General features: G+C 37.4%; 1 protein-coding gene across 18 annotated transcripts in view; it reads right to left on the bottom strand.

Moving 5' to 3' along the window:
- LOC139944753 (muscleblind-like protein 1) overlaps positions 1-24,566 on the bottom strand; it is a 247,418-nt gene that overhangs the window by 13,538 nt on the left and 209,314 nt on the right. For 9 of the 18 annotated variants that reach the window (XM_071941828.1, XM_071941837.1, XM_071941843.1 and 6 more), the window contains 7 exons: positions 21,587-21,691; positions 17,127-17,300; positions 16,361-16,591; positions 10,534-10,599; positions 6,935-7,100; positions 5,739-5,822; positions 3,014-3,097 (listed from right to left, as the gene is read on the bottom strand). In XM_071941828.1, the coding sequence (XP_071797929.1) occupies positions 3,014-3,097; positions 5,739-5,822; positions 6,935-7,100; positions 10,534-10,599; positions 16,361-16,591; positions 17,127-17,300; positions 21,587-21,691 (910 nt within the window). The remainder of the gene's footprint in view (positions 1-3,013; positions 3,098-5,738; positions 5,823-6,934; positions 7,101-10,533; positions 10,600-16,360; positions 16,592-17,126; positions 17,301-21,586; positions 21,692-24,566) is intronic. The other 9 variants (XM_071941838.1, XM_071941841.1, XM_071941847.1 and 6 more) reach the window with 7 other exon arrangements.

Here is a 24,566-nt window from a genome sequence, read left to right as displayed (position 1 = left end):
TGACAAGGGTGTTTTTTTCTTCCATAGTTATCTCGCAACTCCGACGACAAATCAAGCTCAAATTTTATGCATATTTTGAGATACACCAAGTGAGAAGACTGGTCTTTTACCAATAGTGTCTATTGTCTTTAACATGTACTGTAGTGGAGCGTCAAGCTATTGTTCCCACTAAAAACACAACTCCAAAGAAGTTTTCATTTTCTACGTAACCAAATGTTAACAAACTTTACTAGCATCCATGTACACTATTTAGTGGTAAAATGAGCGGGTCTCTTAACTTCAAAAGGATTTGAATAAGAGAAAAGATGGCTGCCCTATAAAGTAAAGTACCTCATATCAGTTTAGAGCATAGAAATAGAACCCAGAGAACGCTGAGCTCAGCCACCCTCTGTGTTGTCTGTGGACGCGGCGTATCGATACCGCACGATACACGTGTATGGCAAAATGAGCATCACGGACACGCTTGTATGGCAAAATGGCAAGATGTCAGCGCACATAGACCGTTTCTAGTGTGTTTATTGGTCAATGATGACGTCACTGTATGGCAAAATATTTTGCAATACTCGCGTAAAAAAAATGGCGTATGCGCGTCCATTAAAATGGTCTCACAACGAAACCGCACGCACAATGAGACACTTAGCGTTCTCCAAGTTCTATGCCTACGGTTAAAGAGCTGTATAACAGATAGCTGAAGAATGAACTGTGTTAAAAAAATAAGTCAAGGACGTTTCACCACAAAGTGCACCTTCTGTCCACACATGAACCAATTCATTGTAATGTTAAAAAACCCAACACCATACTCATGCTACATGCATCTCTAGGATTAGTATTCTCAAAATGAAAAACAAGCACAAATGCCATACCAGCAAGCTCAATGGGTCTCCTCTTATAACTCCTGTTTTATGATAGCTGTGAATGGTTTCGATTGATGGATGTTGGATGTGAGAGTTGGGGTTGAGTGGCTGGGTTTAAGGGTAGTGGGCACTATTGGTAATTACTCAAAATAACTATCAGCATAAAACCTCACTTGGTAACGAGTAAATGGGGAGAGGTTGATAGTATAAAACATTGTGAGACCTCAAGTTTAGAATTTGAGGTCTCGAAATCAAGCATCTGAAAGCACACAACTTCGTGCGACAAGGGTGTTTTTTTCTTTCATAGTTATCTTGCAACTCTGATGACCAATTGAGCTAAAATTTCCACAGGTTTGTTATTTTATGCATATGTTGAGATACACCAAGTGAGAAGACTGGTCTTTGACAATTACCAATAGTGTTCAGTGTCTTTAAGGGTAGTGGCATGGAAGGAGAGGAGGTACGTGTGGGTGCAATGTAGGGTGGAATGAAACTATGGAATATGAATATGTAAGGAATAAATGTAGCTCTAAATAGAATAATAACTTGTATTTATAAAAATAATTTGGGAGGCTAATCATTTACTCGCAGCTAAGAGCTGAATTGCGAAGGGAAGCGGCTACAACGTGTTCGAGAAGCAGTCATGCAAGGGCGCCTTTGGCTGCCAGCCACATCAAACCATTATGACCACGGAGCGCAACCATGCAGAGACGGAAAGTGTTTGATTTTTCCCGAGGGAGGAAAACAGGATGGTGTCGCAGCAGAGAACCAACGCACAAAACTCAACTCACATAATGGCCCTGGTTTGGTATCGAACCAGGGTCACCTTGGTGAGAGGCGAGTGTTTCAGGCCCAAGCTAACCATGCTCCTCAGTATTGAGGCAGATGATTCCTGAACCTACACAACGGTTTTGGTGATAAGAGCTCAACTAGGCAGTCATAGGGTTTGGTAACTTAAAGCAGGCATGCAACTGCCAGTTGAAAAAAAAGAGGAAAATTTTCAAAGGCACAACGCAAGTGCGGAGCGAGGCAGCCGAAACGCCACGGGACATGATACCCACAATGGTATCCTAGAAAATGTTGAGGTTTATTATGCTCTAAGGTGCATTGTTAGCATGTACTAGGCTTGTTTTACATGATTGTAGTTGTACACTGTTGTTGCCAGGCATATATTAGGCTATAAATAAAATCAGGAAAAAAGAAGAAGATTAAAACAAAAAAATGTTTTATGTTTTTTTTTTTAATATGTTTTTTTTTTTTTCCACGTAAAAAAAAATAAAAAAAAAATGCGGAATTCCGCGGAAGAGTTGCATAAGGTTTGGGTAAATTTGTGTGTATCCACCAAAACCAAACAGTACATTCCTATCACGTCCGCAATACCTCAAAAAGGCTTATTGCATTTGACATTTTTCTTAACAAGGTTGGTACCTCTGTGTAATGTGTTGGTTATGTGTTTGGAAACCAGTGAGATTCTGAACCATTGGATGGGGGGCTTCTGTAATGTTTTAATTGACTGTTTAAAAATGTGAATGAAGCATGATATGATACTAAATCTAAATAGCGGAGTCTACTCGACAGCAGGACTTGACTTGAAAGCATGAAGGTCTACTTTGAAGCAGAAGTGAGCGACTAAATAGGGCAAATCAAAACAGCCATCAAAACTCAACGATAATTCATCTTGGGAGGAATTGTTAATTCCAAAAAGTATTTTGAATTTTCAATGATACATCTGCTGCTTTAGTTTTCATAAAAAAATATGTCACTAGAAGAACAAAATTCCATATAAGTTCAATATCCGTTGTTGTCAACAAACATTTTTTAAATTTTTTGCATAGCATTATTAAATTTTATTTCATTTGATTAAAAGACTAGTTGTGATGAAAAGGATGCTTACATAGCATATCCAATTTGCTTAGACCATGGAGGTGGTGGACGAAATTGAAACTGTGACTTTTTGAAATATGAAAAACATTGTCAACCTGTGGAAAACTTGAGGGTATCTTTTGTACATGAGTGAACATGTTTTGATGCGCTGTTTTAATCCTCACACTATAAGTATGAAACAATCACTTTGGCAAAAGTGTTGAATAAAATGGCTACCAAACATAAATAAAATGGAAAGGATAAACTAAACATAAGAATGAGGAAAATGTGAGCACCTTCGGGGGCTGCTTTCGGCCAAGTTTGTGCGGGTACAGCTACCCAGCTCCCTGCGCCTTGGTAATGCCAGTTCACTGACACTTCTGGAAAAATAAGACAGTTGGGTACCTTGTCATGCTTTGTTTTGTCTTTCTTTTTACTGTTTGTCTCAAATATTTTGTTTTTATTCTAAATAAAAAAATGGAATGAAAGTGCAGAGGTTAAAGCGAAGCAGGTTGCAAGGTAACTGAGAGGAGTTAGACAATAGTGAACAGAAATGAGAGCTCTTAGAAGAATAAGATGGGGGTAAAATATATCTAAGTGGGGTAACATGGTTGGGTATAGGATAGATTAACTTGGTCCACACAGAGAATCACACTCAGAACTCAGCTTGGCAAATTGAATTCTGCATACAGGCCAACCAAACCTTGCATTGTGAAGTGAATTACATAGAACAGACCAATGCAGTCGCCAACTGGTTGATTTACCCACAAAAACAATGTTTTGTTTCAACATAAATAGGAAACAACATGCAAAACAAAAATGTCTAGAACTAGGAAAGCTTATCTTTGGGTCACACGTTTCATTTTAAATGTGCAAATCGTGCAAAGGTTCCAAGCTTTTTTTTTATCAGAAGAAAATTTAAGAAAAAGAGAGAAAAACACAAATGATGTACAATTGTCTCAAGTGCTTTGACCTCATGAAAAAATGGTCTAATATAAAACAAATGTAATGGAAAGAGTTGGGATGAGGGATGGGGGATGTAGCCATTAACTTCAAACATCAGAGAGGAACAGACAAATATCATCACCAAACGAAGATAAAAGAATGATCAGAAACAAGATCAAGAAGTCACAACCAGAAAAACAAAGAAACAAAGTAGTATCCATGGACATAAATGACCATGGCCCAATTTCATAGAGCAGTCAAGCACAAAAATTTGCTTAGCATTAAATTTATTCCTTGATAAAAAAAAGGATTACCAACCAAATTTCCGTGTCATTTTTTAGGATAAGCAAACAACAGCTGAATACCAGTAGCAAGCAATATGCAACAAATGGAAATTTGGTTGGTAACCCTGTTTTTACCAAGGAAGAAATTTCATGCAAAGCAAATTTTTGTGCTTAGCAGCTCTTTGAAATTGGGCCCAGATATCAACATGCCATGCAGAGCATAAAGTCAATCAAATAAGGGCATAATTAGCCCATATCTTTTGAAAACCACTTGTATATTTTAAACCTGCTGCTACAAAATTTGACTTTGCATGTCACATTTGGCTTGATGACAGCTGGTTGGATGTATATCATTAACCTCCATGCCAACTTCTAGTTCACCTGTAGTAGAGGGCACAGCATAAAATTGACACAAAAGCCGGCCTTCGCTTAGGACATAGTCTCTATTGACTATTTGCGCCCAGGTGCCCCTAATAAATATTCACATTTACTTGAAGATCTCCATAAGGAGATGTTGTAGCTCAACTTGGAAATTGTTTCCCCGTATGTAAAAGGCAAAGATGAGTTAAAGATGCCATGAAGCAAAAGAAATTTGTACAGAATTTATTGTTTCAGTTTTGTTTGCTCCAAACTTTCCTTCCTCGTCTCCCCATAGGGCGAAGAATTATGTTGTACCTTCCCAAAAGAATGAATAGCAGAAGATCATCCTTGTTACTATGGGAATCTTGTGTCACATTCGATACTAGTATGTCTTATGCAACCTAAACCCCTGACAAAGGAACGCTGAAATATTCATTCTTTTTAGACATCTTAATTAAAAACTGATACATTTTCCGTCAAGCACTCCAGCATCCTGTAATGATTTGCAGAGGGTGTCTGCGTTAGGATCAGGACAGTAATTGGAGACTGCTTAGAGCTTGAGTACACACTTCAAAGTTGTGAAAAAGAATGCGCATAAAACAGTTACATTCCCAGCCATTCAGAATTGCTTGATTGCATTTCCCTGCCCTGCCAGGGGTTAGTGACAAAACGCACCTTCCATGGGAACAAGGTTGAGAAAAAGAACATAGACCTTTTCGCAAATACCCACTGCGCAAGCGCTTACTGTTGAATGAGGTGCATGCTGGTCCAGCTAGGGATCAAACTTGAGCGCTAATGTACCTAGACCAGCATGCACCTCATTCACAACCTCTATCGCGCGTACCGAGTGTTTTCGATAAAGGTCTATGTGATAATAGAGATGTTTGAGAGAGATAGTACACAGCGCACAGGATAGGGTAAACAACACCAAGACACCTATGGACTACTGTAAACACCATTGGTAAGTAGTACGTGCCTCCCCAGAACCTACTACATGTACCATCACGAGCCAGACAGTATAGCCTCTATACTCCCCAAAATAAAAAACAATAAATAACTGAAACATGCTGCTTCCTATTCCTTGACAATTTGTTTTCTTCAATAAACTGTCTGTTAATGAACCAAAATTAGGACATGAATGGCCAATGAGAAAAAGTGTTTAGTTGTTAACTTTAATGTGAATAAAACGAAAACGATAACCAAACAAACAAATTAAAGGTAACATAAAATTTAAATGAACAAATGATTGAGAAAAAAAAAAGAGTTATCGTTAAGGCATTTATATTTTTTTTAATCTGGATCAGTTCCTTCTTTTTAACAGCTGCAGATCAAATTCCAGTAACTATCTCTCGTTTAAGTCATGAAGATTCTTAATTTAATAAGAAAAACTTAAGAATGAGAAAGTATAAGAAATGAGAAAAAGTATTGAAACCTTCTTGAGCTGCTTTCGGTAATGTTTGAGCGGGTAGAGAAACCCAGCTCCCTGCGCCTTGGTAATGCCAGCTCTTTGACACTTCTGGAAAAATAAACATTCGGATTTGGGTTGGATTTGAGTCTCCTTTTTCTCCTTGGGGAAGAATCACAAGTTATGTTTTACATGTGCAATGCTCACAGTGTGTAAAGTCCAAAGCTGGACAAACTTTCAGAATACCAGCCCCCATCCAAATAAAACACCCTCAAAACAATCAGAAGTCCTGCTATATATTTGTATTAACCATCATTTATGTCTTTCATGAAACAATCCAATACACCCAGCTAGCTGCCTGCTTATTAAAACAAAATAAATCTCATTTCCAGAAGTATTGACCCAATTCACATTCCGTCGTCATCAGAATAATCTTGGATGCGCCACTTGGTGGGCAATGTCACTGTGCGTTGAAGTGCACATTTTAGACGACGCAGCGTTTACACGTAAACCTATTGCCCACCGAAAAGGCGAGTGTGGCACAGTCGACGCATGCGACGTGCGTGCTAGGGGTCAATAGTGGATTTTTACAGATTTGACATAAAGACATGGTGTGCTTGGCATCCTGTTCAGATGAAGTTACAGTGTAGCAGGCCAATAAGACTCATCAAGTAGGAGTTTGACCAATGGTGTTTAAAGTCGCCCACTTAACATTTGCTCAACAAAATATCCACTCAGACTGCATGCTATCTCAAAACCACAATTCCACAAAATATTGGATAAAAAATCATCAGTTAAAACAGAAAATAAAGACGGGGTTTTAGAAAGCAACGCAGATATTTGATTTCATTCAATTCAGAGGGAGAGGGGTTTAAGAACGAGCAAACTGAAAGGATGCAAAACACAGACATTTAAATACAATCAAGATGCATTCAAAGGTTGATCTCTAAAATAAGGCCATAAAACTCACTGGGTAGAAGGTAAAGTCCTTTTAAAAAAGGCCAAGGACATAACCCTTAACGTGAGGTCACCAGAAAAGGCCCATAAATACTTTCCTTAAAGGCTGCAGCTAGAAAGTAACCATAAACAACTGTCTTCTCTTAAAAAAAAAAGAATTCCACTTTCAAAAAGCCTTTAAAATTTGTATAAAAAAAAAAAAAAAAAAAAAAAAAAAAAAAAAACAACACAAACAGAACCCAACACATCCCAATTTAAACACTCACTTGGCGGTGGTATATAATGCGAGGGTGGACTATTCATTTGCATGGACGCCAGGGCTTGTTGATACATTGCTGGATGATGTTGAAACATGCCTTGATGATGTGCTACGTGCGATCCAGCTGCCACACCCTTCTTGGCTGGCGGTAAGAGTCCAGGCAAGGCAGCGTTCTGGAAGAGCGGTGTTGGAAGCATAAGATGAGAGACAGTAGAAGTCAAGAGAGATAGAGAGAGATGGGGGGAAGAGAGAACAAAAAAAAACAAAAGACAAGGTTCACCAGAACTGGAATGATTCTTGCAAAACTTCAAAGTAAACTTTTAAAACTCACTCTTGTAATTTATAATAACTAATAATAATTCTATACTATCTGTAAAAAGCTGGTGTGTAAGTTGTATACTGGTGGCAACGCAGGGTGGTGTAACTTGTTGAATTCAATTGTTGCCTAATTATGTGGCAATTTTCAAGATGTATTTCACTATAAAGTTGGTTAAGGTCACCGTAAAATTGTGTTTTAAGATACTGGACACTATTGGTAATTGTCAAAGACCAGTCTTCTCACTTGGTGTACATGTGTCTCAACATATGCCTAAAATAACAAACCTGTGAAAATTTGAACTCAACTGGTCGTCGAAGTTGCAAAAGAAAAATGGAAGACAAACGCCCTTGTTGCACAAGTTGTGTGCTTTCAGATGCTTGAATTCGAGACCTTAGGTGAGGTCTTGAGTTCAATTCAAATAGTGAGAAATTACTTTTTTTCTCATAAAATAGGTTACTTCAGAGGGAACCGTTTCTCACATTGTTTTATACTATCAACAGCTCTCCATTGCTTGTTAACAAGTAAGTTTTTATGCTTACAATTATTTTGAGTAATTACCAATAGTGTCCAGTGTCTTTAATAATTGGCATTATGGTTTTCAAACAATTTGACTACCTTTCCCCTTTGTCTACTTCTTTTTCCAATTTAAAGCTTAAACGAACAATCATTCTAGATTATTTTGCCCGTTCAATCTTCTAAAAAAAGAGCAAAACCTGGCAATTTTTTTAGTCATAATACAAATTTTTTCGAAATAAAAGCCATTTTGAATTTGTTTCAGAATTTGTTTTGCAGTATACAATTTACAGCACAGCAGGCAATGAAAACAACACCTAAGCTATGTCTACCTCACTACTTTACAGTCTAGGCAAATTATTCAACTAATTTTAAAATATCTGATAGTTTTTAAAGCGTAAGATTCAAAGAAACCATTTAGGTTTGATTAGTTTTCTAGGGACAGTGTTCCCTTCAGTACTAATAAAGTTTAGATTTCAAGTCAATGTGCAAATAAAGGCTCAGACCTAAACAAAGCGATTTATTTTATCTTTTGGAATGCCATTTTCACTAAAAGGTAAAGAAATTCTTTCCACAGCACAATAGACAATGCAAAGCCAGGGCACTAACAACAACTAAAAAATAGCAGAGAACAATAATAGGTGATTTGATTTTTGCACTTTTGGTTGGGCACACAAAATGTACACACTATGCTACCCCATCCCTAAAATGCAGACAAATATTGGCGTTAAGAACAATGAGGTCTAGAAGCTGCCTACATTAATTCATGCTAGGCTGACAACAAGGAAATGTTTGTCTAATAATTTGTTTTCTTCTTTTAGACTTTTTGTCAAGGACATGCATTAATTATGTTTATTGGTTGTTTTTGATACTAAACAAAGATTTGCCAAATCTTTGTTTAATTACAACGAATGACTTTAAAAAGATCTACTTTTAGTTTCATTGTCATCAATTTGTTTAAATAATTTTGTTTTTAATATCCTTGATGACTTCTACTGTCAAACAACAAATCAAAATTAATGTCATGTTTTCTGAACTCGTTTCCCTTTCTAATAGGAACATTTTCCTGAAATAAAATGTATTTTAGTGTAGGACAATCTTATCAATATATCTGGAGTGGTGTCCTGTGGTCAATAACATTTCAATGTTTGTTCAGATTAGCATAAAACATATAAAAATATAAAAACACATGTAAAAAATGGACTGCCAGCTCACTTATTTACTGCTGAATAAAAAAAAGAAGCAATTTGCATAATTATTAGAGAGCTTGATGTAACGAACTTGTAGAATTGTTTTAGATTTGGCTCGTCTATGAACTTTCAAAAAAACTCTCATTACAAATTTGAAAGAATTGAGGTAAAGTAGATGTAAAGTTTGCGATTTTCATCATTTTTTTCCTCAAGAGTTTTTATTCTCATAGAATTGAAATTTAATTTAAATTCTCATAGTACTCTGTTAATTTCTTTCATGATTTTACAAAGGCAAGACGTCTACCTAATTTAATTGCCTTGATTTTAAAAGTTTGCTGAAAGTAAAAAGCTGAAAGTTTGCCATTAAGAAAATATTGACAAACATGCTGCTGTATTTCAACAGGTTATGTCAAAACTGCATGTTTTAGAGAATCTTTCGAGGAACCAGGTCAAGCAGACATAATATTCGCTTCACTTGGTTTTGAAGTTTCCAAATTGTTGTTTAAATGGAAAAGTATTGTGTGAAATAAAATTTGAACCTAATATTAGAAAGATGCATTGAGAAATAAACTTTGGAATGCAAATTATCAAGTATACACACGATGGTTTTTTTTTCTTTCTAAACATGGGAGTTCCTTCATCCTGCTCTACCATATAAATTTTAGCGAATTGGTTGTATGTCAGAGAGTTATTTGTTTTTAAAAGACAACAGGAAGAAATCCCAGAAACTTGACTTTTGTTCATTTTTTTGTTTTTTTAAGTTGAAGTCATCTATCTGGAAAGGAAGAAGAGCACGGTGACAATTCTACAGAGCAAGCTGGCATTCCATATAACCCTACTGAAACAATTACCAAAAACTTGACACAGTACACTATTGTTATTAACTGTCCAGGGTGCATGAGTGATTAATATTTGGCTGCAGTCAAAGTTTTCTAAATGGTTGACTGATAAGACAGGGTTGGAGTTAGCTAACCATCAAACCAATTGATTCTCATTTTTAAAAGTCATCAAATTGTTATTTTTGGTTACAAAGGAATTTCCCTTTTTCTTTCAGCATTGTATTCAAACACCTTACAACAAATTGAAGAGGGGAAAACGTGCCAATAACTAAATTGACAATTTTTTCATTTTATTTTAACTTTCCAAATTAATTTTGTTTGTAAAGAAATGTCTTTCATATCACAAATAAGCAGTTGTTGTTCTTCATAATGAGCTTGAAGTATTAGAAACAGAGAAATTTGCAAAAACTAATCCAAAACGCTGCACAGAAATATTAGGACTTGCTTAATAGTTTTGAGTTAGAAAATGTTTAGAACATTCAGATGTAGATTGCAAATTAAGACAGGTACAAAATAAAAACCAATTTGTGTATTGCTGTTTGTTTTCTGGTAAAAGTGCTGGACATTCAAACATTGCCACCATTTCATTTGTTTTGTAAAAATAAGGATGCATATGTGTGCCATCACCACATGCACTGATTGGCCAGTTAACTACTTTAAATAAATCTACATCAAATCAGAATACATTTACATAAATGAATAATAAAAATTGCAAAGCATAAGACAAGACTATTTTTTCCAGTACCAGAATGATGTCATCTGCAGGCTCCCTGGCTCGTTTCTTGCTGATTGTTTCAGGCGTGGTCTGAAGCTTATTAGTATGCGCAGCCATGATGGATTTTGGCCAATGGGATTGCAGCATGGGACAGGCAGAGTCATTAACATAAACCAGCAAGCAGAGCGGCAATGCATTGTGGGTGGAAAAACAAAAGAAGCAAAGGGTGGATGTCAGTGACCTCATGCATAAATAATGAATCAAGAGAAGAGAGATAGAAAAACACACACAGAGGACTCTTTAACACTGGTTTGCACTCGTTTTGTTATCATTCTTAAACCAGTTTAGTTTTGCAAAGTGTTTCATTGGTTTAGTCAAATTGGAATACTAGGTTCAAAATCTTTCAAGTCAGTTTAGGAAACTGTCATACCAAATCAGTGTTTTAATTTTGTATCAAGTATTTGACTTTTTTTTTTTAACTGATAGTATTGTGGAATTTCTGAACTGGATCGATCAACTAATTCTCAATACAAGTTTCAGCTGAACGGTGACAACTATGAATACATCAACCAGAACTTGTTGATCTCATAAAATTGTTTGGTTATAGTTCAACCATACTAAGTTGAAACTCAACAACTTTTTCTTTCTGAAGGTCTTCTTGCAGTGACAAACGGAAAGATAATTCTGCTTAAACAAAACAGAAACAGCATTCAAGAGTCCCCTGAAATATGTTTTTGTTGGTTTGTTTTCATATTTGCTGGTTTCATACACAATTAAAAAAGTCATTCTACAACCAAGACAAGAACTTGAGTTAACTTAGATAAGGTCATTTCAAAGCTAGTCAGAAAAACAAGAATCAATAAACCCCATTCTGCAGTGGAGGAATACAACAAATACAATAGACTGGCTTGATTGGTGCAACCGACATTCACCGCGTACTATTTAGGAGTGTTTTTGTTTCATTAGTTTCGTCTTCTTCCCAGGTACATAAATTGGTTTAGGCTAAAACAAACAAGAACTTTTATGTGTTATTAGGAAATATGAGTTTCTATTGTCATACAAAATGATAAGGAATCATCACATTTGGTTTCATCAATCCAGTGAACATGCAATTCATCTACAAGTCAATTTTTTTGTCCAGAATGAAAACAAGGGGAGTTTATAAATACATTTAAAAATAACTTTGTTTATTATTTGTTGTGCGATTACAGGAACACGTTGCCTTCGATTGGTAGAGTTGGTCTTTGAAAAGTGTTTGTAACCGTTTGTTATAAAATGCATATGATTAGAATGATATTTTAATAGTAGAATATAATGATCCACACAAGTATCATTCAAAATTGCGTGGTTTTCCTTTTACCTCGTCGACAAAACACGGTCGACCATAAATGGCCGACCGTGTTAGTTCGCAAAGTAAAAGGAGAACCACGCAATTTCGAGGCATATTTGTGTGGATAATTGTATTCTACTTTTAAAACATCTTTCTAACAATGCATTTTATAACAAACGGTTACAAACACTTTTCAAAGATCAACTCGCCCAATCCAAGGCAACGTTTTCCTTTAAGACCTGTCGGGGGAATTATACAAAAATGCTCCAATGATGAGAAATTAATCACCAAAGTTGAGATGGTTACACTGGCGTTTCTTATTATGACTGACAGATTGACAATTTGGACAGAAGAGAGCTTCTACAGAATGGTAAAAACAACTACCAAGAGATCAAATAATCAAACAACATGCAAATTAGACTACGAAATGATCAATGCGTAAGAACATACAGTGATGTTATGAAGTAAACGACGCCAACAAAAAAATATTTGACAAATTTTCTTTTGGTTTAGTTCTTTTTTTTCCTTCCTTTGTAGGATGAAGTAGAGGTTTAGGGGGAAATATTGAAAAAGATTGGGCAGAGCAAGCTAAGTGTTTACTATAGTCAACTAAATGGAGCGCCCCAAAAAAACGGAGGTATTTTTGCAAAGCTTTTTGAAGTGCTGAAGCTTTCTATAACTTCTTTGAAAACACAGTAAACAATAAACAATAGATATTGTTGTTTATTGTTTTACTTGTTCAGGCTGAGTAAGCTATGTAGTAGCTGATGCTATTGCATGTTCACTGGTTGGTTACCAGGCCTATGAAATGTCTGACTCGGTTAATTAGGGCTGTTCTATTAGTACCTACACTAGTCCTATAACAACTATTCAGACTAAAAATAACCAATCTTTCCTTTTGCTATTCTTAAAGTAAATGTACTTTATCTGTAAAATTAAATGCTAATGAAGATGTAAATTTGAGTGTAATTGTTTTCTGTCCATTAACTGTATGTGTGTGTTGTTGTATAACAACTTAAAGGCACCGGACACTATTGGTAATTACTCAAAATAATTTTTAGCATACAAACTTACTTGGTTACAAGTAATGGAGAGCTGTTGATAGTATGAAACATTATGAGAAACGGCTCCCTCTGAAGTGATGTAGTTTTCGAGAATGAAGTTATGTCCCATGAATTTGATTTTGAGACCTCAAGATTTAGAATTTGAGGTCTCAAAATCAAGCATCTGAAAGCGAAAGCACACAACTTCGTGTAACAAGGGTGGTTTTTCTTTCATTATTATCTCGCAACTTTAACGACCAATTAAGCTAAAATTTTCACAGGTTTGTGATTTTATGCAAAGATCCACCAAGTGAGAAGACTGTTCTTTGACAATAATCAATAGTGTCCGGTGTCTTTAAGCATATAGTGCTATTAAAAACAAATAGGCATTGTGCAGTAAAGAAAGAACATGAAGTATACAAAATCAACCAAAAGATATGAATAAATTAAACTTTTCATTTTCAAAAGCCATGGCAAGGACTCAAAGCATTTTTTTTTTCTGCCCAAGTTGTTTGAGCCAATCATGTAAGAACCACAATCATTTGCCGTGCATTGTGCAAATAGTTCACAGCGCATTGAAAAGACAAGTCTGTTTACACAACGTCAAGTTCCTCGAGTAAACTAACTAGCCGTCAAGTGAATCCAATAATAATCTAACTACACTTAGGTCTATGATTTCATGAAATATTATTATTAAGTGATTTTAACTACAGGGAAGGTGCACAATTTTCGTTTGAAGAAGCTAAAACTAACAAAGTATTGATTGAATAAAACGGATTATCATTACTCTATAATAATACAAGGAAAGGTTTGCGGTAACACCATGTAATGACTAGTCTACATGAGTTGGGGTGGTTCTGAAAAGAGCCGCTGGTTTCAACTCGGCGTTTCAACAATCAGAGCATACTGATCGAAACATCGAGTTGAAACCAACGGTTCTTTCAGAACCACCCCAACTCATTAAGATATAGTCATTACATGGTGTTACCGCAAACCTTTCCATATCGAATTCCACCATGTAAAGTTACAAATCCTACTTATTAAAATCCATTGTTCCTGAATACCCCTTTCCCCGTCTGATTTGCAATGCTACGTTGTGACTGATCAACATATTGGATTAAGTTTATAAACTTTTGATTTTGAGCAACCTGCTTATATTTCAACTTCGAAAAGTGAGTAAAAAAAAAAATTGCAATAGTTATAAATAAATATATTAATAAATAATAAATAAACATATGATATCATCAAATTGCCGTATATGGGTTTGCCCAACAAATAATGTCTGCACATTTTTTTCATTTCAAAGACAATAAGCTTCTGAATAAGTAGCCAACTGTTCCCTATTGCACCTCCCTAACGGAACCCACAACCCACTTGACGAAAAAAAAATATTAATCAACAATAAAGTATATTTAAAAAATAATATTTACATTTTACTAATTTACTGGTGTAATCAGTGCACCAAGTAGCCATTTGTACATTTGTTTTATTTCATTCCCATTTTGGTTTTCTTTGGTTTGGTTTGTTCATTTAAATTCGCAATAATGTAAGTCAAATAACTCAATGCCTGCCCTATGCTGCCTCCAAACTCTGTGAACAGCAAAATAGTGTGTTAACAAATAACAACATACAATAAACAATATGAAAAGAATCTTGCAATAATACAATCATTCTAAATGCTCTTCGATTTTACACCAGGATAGTAAAAATTAAAAAATATAAATATTTCTGGGGCCAACATCAGTATCACAATTCACTTACACTTGTGGAGCTTTCACACGCACATAATAGTGTTAAAAATGATGGACAACTGCTAAGACACATGTGCATTTGACTCAACAAAGTAGTTACACAAATGAAAATGGGTTTTCTATTTTTAAAAATACAGTGGACAATTTTTCTTGCAATATTGGTTAATACCAAACCCATTTTACCCAACTTCCAAGCTGTTATGCATAACCAAAGATTTCCCATCAATCCTGCCCAATTATGACGCCACCTAAAAGCAAATTACTGTCAACTCTGCCTGGTGTTTCCCATGCACTGATTGGCTAGAAATAGTTCTAGGACTCTTCCATTATGCCAAGGAGGGGAGGGCAATAGTGGTGCAAAATGAAACTACGTCTAGAGTGGTGAGATGGTAGGGTTACGTTTATGTCAGACTAAGGGAAGGAATAAAGGGAGTGGGTTTAGGGACCAGGAGGGGGAGGGGAAGGGTTGCAATTCTTATATTGAAAAGTTATTCAGTTTATTATAAAAGAGTTAAAAGGAACAAGGTGGTCTTTGAAAAGCGTTTGAAACCATTTGTTATAAAATGCAAATGGTTAGATAGATAATTTAAAAGTAGAATATAATGATCCACACAAACATGCCTCGAAATTGCACGGTTTTCCTTTTACGCCGCAAAGATAGACGGTTGGCCAATTTGTGGAGTCAAACGTTTGACTTCATGAAATGGCCGACCGTGTTAGTTCGCGACATAAAGGGAAAAGCACACAATTTCAAGTGATATTTGTGTGGATCATAATATTCTACTTTTAAAACATTCTTTCTACCCAAATGCATTTCATCACAAACGGTTTCAAACGCTTTTCAAAGACCAATCCTCCGATCCAAGGCAACGTGTTCCTTTAATAGGTTGGAGAGAAGCACCCAAGGTATAACTAAGCTGAAGGAACCACAACATTAAGAAAGAGGGAACTCACAATGACATTCTTTCTGAGTTTTCTGAGATTAAGTTTCAAACTATTGTTTTCGTAGTGTACAATATATTGGGGGAAATTGAGTGGAACTTCCTTTCATTCAATGCTAGTTGCCTTGTTCCACTCTTACTGAACAGAGAAATGCTTCCAAATGCTCTCAAATAGTAAATAATTGTATGCAAATACATGACAAATGTATTATAGTCTACTGGATTGGGTGAAAGATAGAGTAATAAAAGCAAAGGGAAGGGCAGGATGCAGGGGTGGGGGATATACAACCATTAGGGGAGAGTTTAATGTTCATAAAACTCCTCCGATCACACATCCGTTCAAATATGTTTTCTATCGTGGATTGAAGACCAGCTTCTTCTTGTTAAATTCTTCTTCAATTTTTTTGTTTACATCTAGTAAAACTTTAAAATGGACTCTCCGACATGATTCTTAAGGATGGGGGGGGGGGGGGGGGGGGGGGGAGACACGACTGGGAACTGGGTGGGGGGGGGGGGGGGCGGGGGTTGTAGGAATGATGTAATGATAAGGAGGTTGGTCATTAACATCTTTAAGCTACATTTGCTTTCACAACCACAAGCTACAAAAACAAAAATTAGGGATTGGAGAGGGTTTAGACACTGTCTGACAACAACAGCCCCGAACAAAAAAGACTGACTCACATTTATCTACGACTCTACAACAGAGGGTGGGTTAGACACGTAAAAAAACGACGAAATCAAATAGGGAAGGGAGTTTGTACAAAGCAAGACATGGGGTTTTTTGAGACTCACCACTGCGGCTACGCTAGCTTGGTTGGCTTGGTGTTGGGCAGCCTTAATTTTGGTCTGTAGGTGAGCAGGCGGGTGGAAATATTTGCATTTGTCTCGACTGCACCGCCCCTTGATATAATCCATGCAGACGGTAACAGTGTTGTCTAGCTGATCGATGGCAGCACCCTCTGCTGGGTGGGCAAACTTGCACTCTGCCCGGGAGCAATTGCCCCTCTGGAACTCTCGACAGACCTGAGGGAAAGGGGGTAGGGGTGGGGTCAGGTTTGATGAAAGACATCGCAAGAAGGAAGAAGCAGGCAATGAAACGATTATCCTTTTAATCAAATCAAATCAAAGTTATTTTGATGGCCCAATCACAAATTAGCTTATAGGTAAAGTTAAAGCAGAGCATTTCGGAACGTAGAACGATCGAAGCAGGCATTATTGCAGTCAAAGTGCTAAGAAAAAGCAACTTTCATACGCTTAAAAAAGAAAAGTGTTTCCAAAGCTTTCTTTATAATTTCATGCTGCTTTCCCAAATTGTACAATGTTTGAAAGTTATCTCAAAATGGTTTAAACCAATGACAAGAGCTATCCCCAAAATAATTTATTAATAATTTTATAATCTACAAATGTTCTCAAGTTTCTCCAATAAACCTTTGCAGTCATTTTCCACAGCCAAACCCGGGCATTCTTAACTAGGTTTTGGACAATCAGAAGAAAACCCCCCCAAACAAACCAAAAGTGCAATACACCCCAAAAGATCAAACTTTCTGTAAAAACTCACTTCAAGTTTGTCATTCTTTGGGCGAGGCTGTACAAAAGGTATAACTGCACCGTTTGCTGTCATAAACTGTCCTGGTGCGGGGAAATCCTGCAGTTGATTAGGGGCTACTGCATTCGTTGGCGTCAGGTACTGGGAGTACATGTTGATGTGATTTGGCACTTGGTTTGCCGGCGGCTTTATTGGGAGAGAAAGGGGGAAAAAAGGCAAGAAAGAAATGTGAAAAGTTAATCACTGACATTTTCACTTTCATTTATAATGCAGTATAAACATTGGTACATACAAAGAACATGAAGTTAATCTGTACACTTGTGGAGTACACATGCTGATCTCCACGTAAACAAAAGCAGTGCTCTTATAAACTCTGCTTTTCAATTGATAAGCCAAGCAACATATCTACACAGTTTTGACATTGCAATTTGTGCACAATGAAAGTAACATCACAATGCAAAATGCAATTAATCAGCTCAGAGGGCGCTCTACAGCATACACAAAACAGTGTAAAGCAACGTTTAAATTTGTCGGCAACATTCATCAACGAGCATAAATATTGATGGAAAATAAGAAAGTGTCTCGTGTTGTCAGGGGTGAGAGTCATTACTAACGAAAAAAAGTCTGAAACTTGGATACAAATTCAAAGGTATGTTGAAATGATGCCATTTCTACTGTTTGGTAACCCCTGGGGTTATAGATTCCACGTAGCTTTTGGAAACAGTATCCAAAGCACTAGAGAAGTAGACCAATGAGCAGGATTTCTGGATTTGTGGAACAAAATATTGCCTGATTTTCTTCACCAGGCCGACATAAAAAGTCTGAATTCAGCCAGTTTAAGTCTGAACAATCTCATCCCTGTGTTGTATTTGGCCGATGGGTTCTATTAAAAGGAATTACACTCCAGTAAAGGTTTCTTCACATTTCTTCTCTGATTTCACTCAGTCAGTTTCTGCAACTGTCATTATTTCAATGATTGATTAGCTTCATGAGCTGGGCTGCTTACAACAATAGCTAAATGAAACCTGCCCCCTTAACCCCAAAATTTCCTGGATCGTGCATACCAGCTTTGAAAAGTTAAATTTGAGATGTCCATGTCATCATGGAGAACTTTCTTTCAATTCTGATAGAATTTTGTTTGTCGAAGTTGAGGGTTTTGCAAAACATTTCAGAGACACCCTTGGCAATGACTGGGGGACCATTTTGCCACCAGATGAACAGTTCCTAATGCCTTTTATTCTGATGCTTGCAGTATTCGTAGAGCTTCAGAAAGCTCAATGTGTTGCACAGTTGAAATGAAACTCGTACAAGTACAAAAACCATTTCACCTGAAACTGGTAACCCAGAAGGACTCCCTCAAGGAAACACAAAATGGAAACGAGTCTTGCTGAAACCTCAGGCAGGAATTCTAATCTTACATGGGATGGCTTTAGGAATTAGGAAGACAGGGAATGCCTAAAAAGGTTCCCCTCATCTGCTCTTGAGTCCTGGGGTTGACCTTGCAGCAGCCTGCTGAAAAGGTTTGTTCTTACTTGGCTTCCTGGGTTGTCAATTCTCCTTACATACAATTAAGGCAAACTTTCTTAGTCCAGAAGCAGTCAAAGAGGGGGTCGCCAACACAAGGGGGTTGCCAAGACAAAACTTCTTGCCAGTAAAGAGAAAAGACCATGGGGATCCCATCAGACCAGAATCCTCGACAGTGACTGTTTCTCCAAGAGAGAGAGAGAGAGGGACGAGGAGAGAACCTATTTTCCATTTTGATCCATGCTATGATCTGCCACACCCTGTGGGCAGACAGATGGTCAACTCTCTTGCCAGGACAGAGAGATGGTTTAGCTAAGGCTCTTAGACTGACCCCCAAGAGATCAATTCGTGATGTCAACATTGCTTCATTTACAGAGACGTGAGACATTATCATTGCTTGGATGTTACAACACTTTCATTCAATCCTTTAAGATGTAGATAGTAGACCAAGAAGGTGTAGAAGGGGTTACAAAACTGACTTGTGTATCTTCTCCATGCTTAGATTATTGTTGATAGTTGGAGACTATCTCTGAGTTCTTTTGTTGTTGTCTTTATGAAAGCCGCCAGACACACAAGGCCTGAAGGCCACTTCAAGGTGTGGGCTACAATTTTCAACGTGGATGTTGCCACCTACTCCTAGGGCTGAAACAGGGTTACCCTTTTACAGTCCATACAGATGTAGGCTTGGGTATCATCAGTCCGAAGCCTGGCCGGTAGAGCAGAGAAAGCACTACCTCCCCAACTTTACGTAGCAAGTGTCACGACCGGGATCCGAAGCCGCACCCCATTGATCAAACACCAGAGCTTGAATCCGGTGCTCTTAACCGTTCAGCCATGACACGCCACAAGTGTGATATGAAGGCACTGTTTACACTAGTCGAGGGAAGAAGAGGGACCAAGGTTCTTTCACTGTACCATAACCTCCCTGAAACCATACTGCTTTATCCTCACAGTCGCTAGGCCTTGATGACTAGTGAAACATACTACTCGACTAGTCGTGTTTCAAAAAGTCGCGACTGCAAAACTATTTGTGACTCTTTTAATTCTCAAAATGCGTTGTGGCAATATTTACCGCAGGCGCATTGTAGTAAAATTGAAGCTAAAAGGATTGAAGGATTGTGTCACTGATCATTTCTTTTGTTTATGTTGTTGTGAATAGTCGTGATCAACACAATTGGTTCACCAAACAGGTAGTCACGACTATTTTTGTATTAGTCGTGACTATTTTTGTAGTAGGTGGGCGACAAGATTATTTGAGTAGTTGAAAAACGACAGTCGCAAGAGTCAACCAGGCCTACAGTACACACAAAATACAGTTTCGCCAACCTTTTCAGTCAAGGCTGTACACAATCCCCAATTAGTATTATCATACTTTCAATTTCAAATAAATCCCAGGCTTTCAAAACAAATCCGTTCAAATTTAGCATGATTAATTCATCTTTTAATGAAACAAAACCAGACATACATCCCTGCGATGGTTCCAAATCATGTCTTTGAGCTGCCGATAAAACTTCAAAATCCAACTTCTGATTGACGATATTATCCAAGCTTAAGCCTCGTTATTTAATTGCTCCCAACTTCTCGACCACTTTTCCAAATTATTGCTGTTCTTCGAGCCGTTCGGATCAAGGCAGCTATAAGAAGCTACTTTTGATGGCGGTGTCTCAAAACATCTCACGTCTCAGCAACAGAAGCCTCCAAACAGCCAATAACTTGACCCTTATGCTTCGCTATGTGCTTATGAGGAACTGCGCTCCTGCATGCTGGATCGAAACATCTGGACAGAAATCGCTGGGCAGGCCCGCGCTTCTACATGGGGCCCGACTTAATGATGATGTGCTGATGTACTTATTCATATTCATGAAGTCTCTTTCTTCTTGGAATGTAACTAGCTCACAATCATTCTTAATCCCCTGTCTCATAAATATTCAAAAATCTTATCCGTGTAATATTCACAAATATCCTTGAAGCTCTGTTCTTGTAGGATGGTATTTTACATCAGTTTTGTTATGAAATTTTTACAGCGATAGTCATACTAAATTCGCTTTATTGATGAGCATGTCATGCTGATATGTATCCTTGGGGCTTAAGTATTAGAAAAAAGAAACTGAACTCAAGTGGTAAAGACTTCTTTTCCAAGGTTTTAAAATCTCAAACTGTGTGAATACAAATCTTTCAAAGTGCGTTTAGTTTAAAATTAACAAAAACAAAACTTTCTTATTTAGGTTTTATATGATATGAGACGATTGCATGGTGAGGTATGAATATATATATTTGGTTTGAGGTAACACCACGTGTGTAAGTACATTCATCACTTTTTTGGGAGACTTTAGGTTTTGCAAAGTAAACAAAATCTTTGAATTTCAGATTCAAATGCTTCTTGGCCATACGGTATATTTTGGGGGTTAAACAGATATTCATAAATACCTCAGTCAGTTTTGCTATTCCTATTGGTGGAGAGCGCGTCACATGTTTTTTTTTTAAACCTTTGATAATGACCAGTGTTTATGACCGGTTGTGAGCGGGACAGTTTCTTCATTCCTATTGGTCGAGAGCAACGGCTGGAACAGTTGTGCAACATCCCGCGCGACGCGCACAGCAATCTCCTTATAACGAGTTGAATACTCGAGGGCCTTACCATTTCATAGCTGGAGGGGTGTTGTGTTGAAAGAAATCATTGAACAATTATAATTTTTGCATTTATTTTACTTTTTGACCAAAAAGTGTTGATGTTTTTTGACCGAAAAGGTATTTATGAATGGGAATCAAAGTGTGTTGAATCGGTTTTCAACTAGTGGTTTAAACCCGCAAAGGCCTGGTTCTTAATAATTTACCTCGACTTCAAGAACCAGGCCTCGTTGGGTTTAAACCACTAGTTGAAAACCTCTTCACCACACATTGGTTCCCTTATTAACCAAAAATTTACTCAAAAATGAGGAGCAACTAACCATGGAGACAGGCATGGGGTACAAGTAGGTACTGTAGAAGGAAGATTCTGACACAGCGGGTGATGTACTGTGGGCTGGTGATGTACTCAAACCAGGGGACGGCGCCTACAGGTGCACACAAACAAACACACAAAAGGAGGGAAAAACAAGGCTCAATCATTGGTGGGTTTCAGGAGAGTGGAACTGAATATTCATGAGGAAAGGGCGGAGCTATAGGAAGGTTACAAATTTGCTCTATTGGAATGACTGTGATTAAGGGAAGCCGGCTAAAAATGAATAATCATTAGGAAATTTTTATTTTTTTAATTTTTTCATTTGTTTGAATTTTCAACCTCTGTGAAGCGCTTCAGAACCCTTTTTAGGGTTGAGGGCGCTATGTTAATGCTCTTTTATTATTATATTATTATTATTTGCACCAAGAGTGCTAACTGTCATTAGCACCAGAGTTAAAATTACCAATGCTAAATTGCCTATTCATATTAATTACAGGTACTGAATATTCATGTAGGTATAAGTATATAATATAGACCATGTGAACTTTGTTTACAACAAGTGTGACCGTGTACATTCTTTGGGTATTCTGGCAGGCAAGATACTGCACAGGTCATTTGGGGAAAGTTGACATTTTGTGTCATAATTTCCACATAAATCCAAGAATTATGAAAGTAAAAGCTGGACAATTTTGAGATGTGCCCCTTTCATCATATCAAAAGTTGATAAGAATTAGACAGTGCAATCTCTTTAAAATATAAGATTTTATGTTTTCTTCCATTGAGCTGTGTACATGTTGTGCCTGCAGGAAGTCCAGGCTTTGTGGCTCTTTTGAAAACATGTGATGTCACAGGTCACATCATCCACCTTGATGATTCGCAGGAGCACAATGTCAAGATGATGGATCAAACATTAAGAGCCTTGATTATAATGTTCTCAATGTTAAGACTTGCGCGCTGTGGTCGCTGTCAAATAAGAACAACTATTTATAAATAAGTTTTTTTTAGCCTTCAAAGCTTTAACTTTTTAGCACCAGAAATTAACAAAGCATGTGAACTTTGTTTACAACAAATGTGACCGTGTACATTCTTTGGGTATTCTGGCAGGCAAGATACTGCACAGGTCATTTGGGGAAAGTTGACATTTTGTGTCATAATTTCCACATAAATCCAAGAATTATGAAAGTAAAAGCTGGACAATTTTGAGATGTGCCCCTTTCATCATATCAAAAGTTGATAAGAATTAGACAGTGCAATCTCTTTAAAATATAAGATTTTATGTTTTCTTCCATTGAGCTGTGTACATGTTGTGCCTGCAGGAAGTCCAGGCTTTGTGGCTCTTTTGAAAACATGTGATGTCACAGGTCACATCATCCACCTTGATGATTCGCAGGAGCACAATGTCAAGATGATGGATCAAACATTAAGAGCCTTGATTATAATGTTCTCAATGTTAAGACTTGCGCGCTGTGGTCGCTGTCAAATAAGAACAACTATTTATAAATAAGTTTTTTTTAGCCTTCAAAGCTTTAACTTTTTAGCACCAGAAATTAACAAAGCATGTGAACAAAACTAAAACGCAAATTATACAATAAAATTTACTGTTACTTAAATTAGCAGAAACTGCAATAGGTTTCATTGTTAAGTACAAATAAATATGCATAGCGCTGCAAAAATAACAAACAAATTAAAAATATATAAATAAACAACACATTTGATTGTTTACAGTCCCTACTTAAAGCCCCAGAACAATTTACAAATCAGTTACAACTCCATTTGTTGTGCATAGCAGTTACATTAAAGACCATCGTCGAACCAAATACGACATTCCAGTGACATCTTCAAAGTTGTCTGATGACCTTCTGACCTTTAGCACCTTTCCCTAGTTACACTGCATGTCTAAAGACCTTTTGACTTCTAGCACCTTTACCTTATTACATTGCATGTCTGATGACCTTCTGACCTTTAGGACCTTCCCTAGTTACATTGCATGTCTAATGACCTTCTGACCTTTAGCACCTTAACCTGGTTACATTGCATGTCTGATGACCTTCTGACATTTAGGACCTTTCCCTAGTTACATTAATGTCTGATGACCTTTTGACCTTTGGTACCTTTACCTTATTACAGTGCATGTCTGATGACCTTCTGACCTTTAGCACCTTTACCTGGTTACATTGCATGTCTGATGACCATCTGACCTTTAGGACCTTTCCCTAGTTACATTGCATGTCTGCTTTTGACCTTTAGCACCTTAACCTAGTTACATTGCACGCATGATGACCTTTTGACCTTTAGCACCTTTACTTGGTTACATTGCATCCTACAGGATGTAATAGACAGCTAGTTACACAGACAGAGGGCAGTGGACTAACCATGGCAAGACTGCATCTATATATGTAAATGACTCTGTGAATCACAGAACGGTCCCATTGCATCCAGCGCTGCCTAAGATACAATCAACAGCCTCTAGGGGGTTAGAAACCACAGCCTAGGCATCATCATCCGACCCCACCCCAGGGGAGAAGTCTAACTCACTGACAGAAACAAGACATCCCTGGAGGCACGCAGGGGTAACGCAAGCACCTCCTCAAGGTGCTGCCGCTAAGACAGACATCTGACAACAAGGGGTTAACAACGAAAACAAAGGCCGACCAGGGAGGCCCGAGTGGATGTGATGGAGGTTTCTTAAGAAGGAAATGAGGACCAGAGTGCAACAACATCTAGAGGGGAGAACGGGATGCTTGTCTAAATACTCCAGACAGGGGGATGTGTCAGAATCTTTAATGCCATCAAAAAGGGGTTAAGTGACTTAGTGGGCTGCACGCTGGCAGAGGGCACTGAATATAAAACATTGTAATTCTGTTTATTTAAATCGATCATCAACTTTTAATTAGCTGCTAAGCGTGTAAATTTTCCAAGCACAACATTTAGTAACCAGAAAATGCGCAACAGCGTTCAATGTATACCACTGGTTCCCCAGTAGCAAT

Source organism: Asterias amurensis, chromosome 12 (genome assembly GCF_032118995.1).
Source record: "Asterias amurensis chromosome 12, ASM3211899v1".
Classification (NCBI taxonomy): domain Eukaryota; kingdom Metazoa; phylum Echinodermata; class Asteroidea; order Forcipulatida; family Asteriidae; genus Asterias; species Asterias amurensis.
This window is presented reverse-complemented; position numbering and strand designations above follow the sequence as displayed.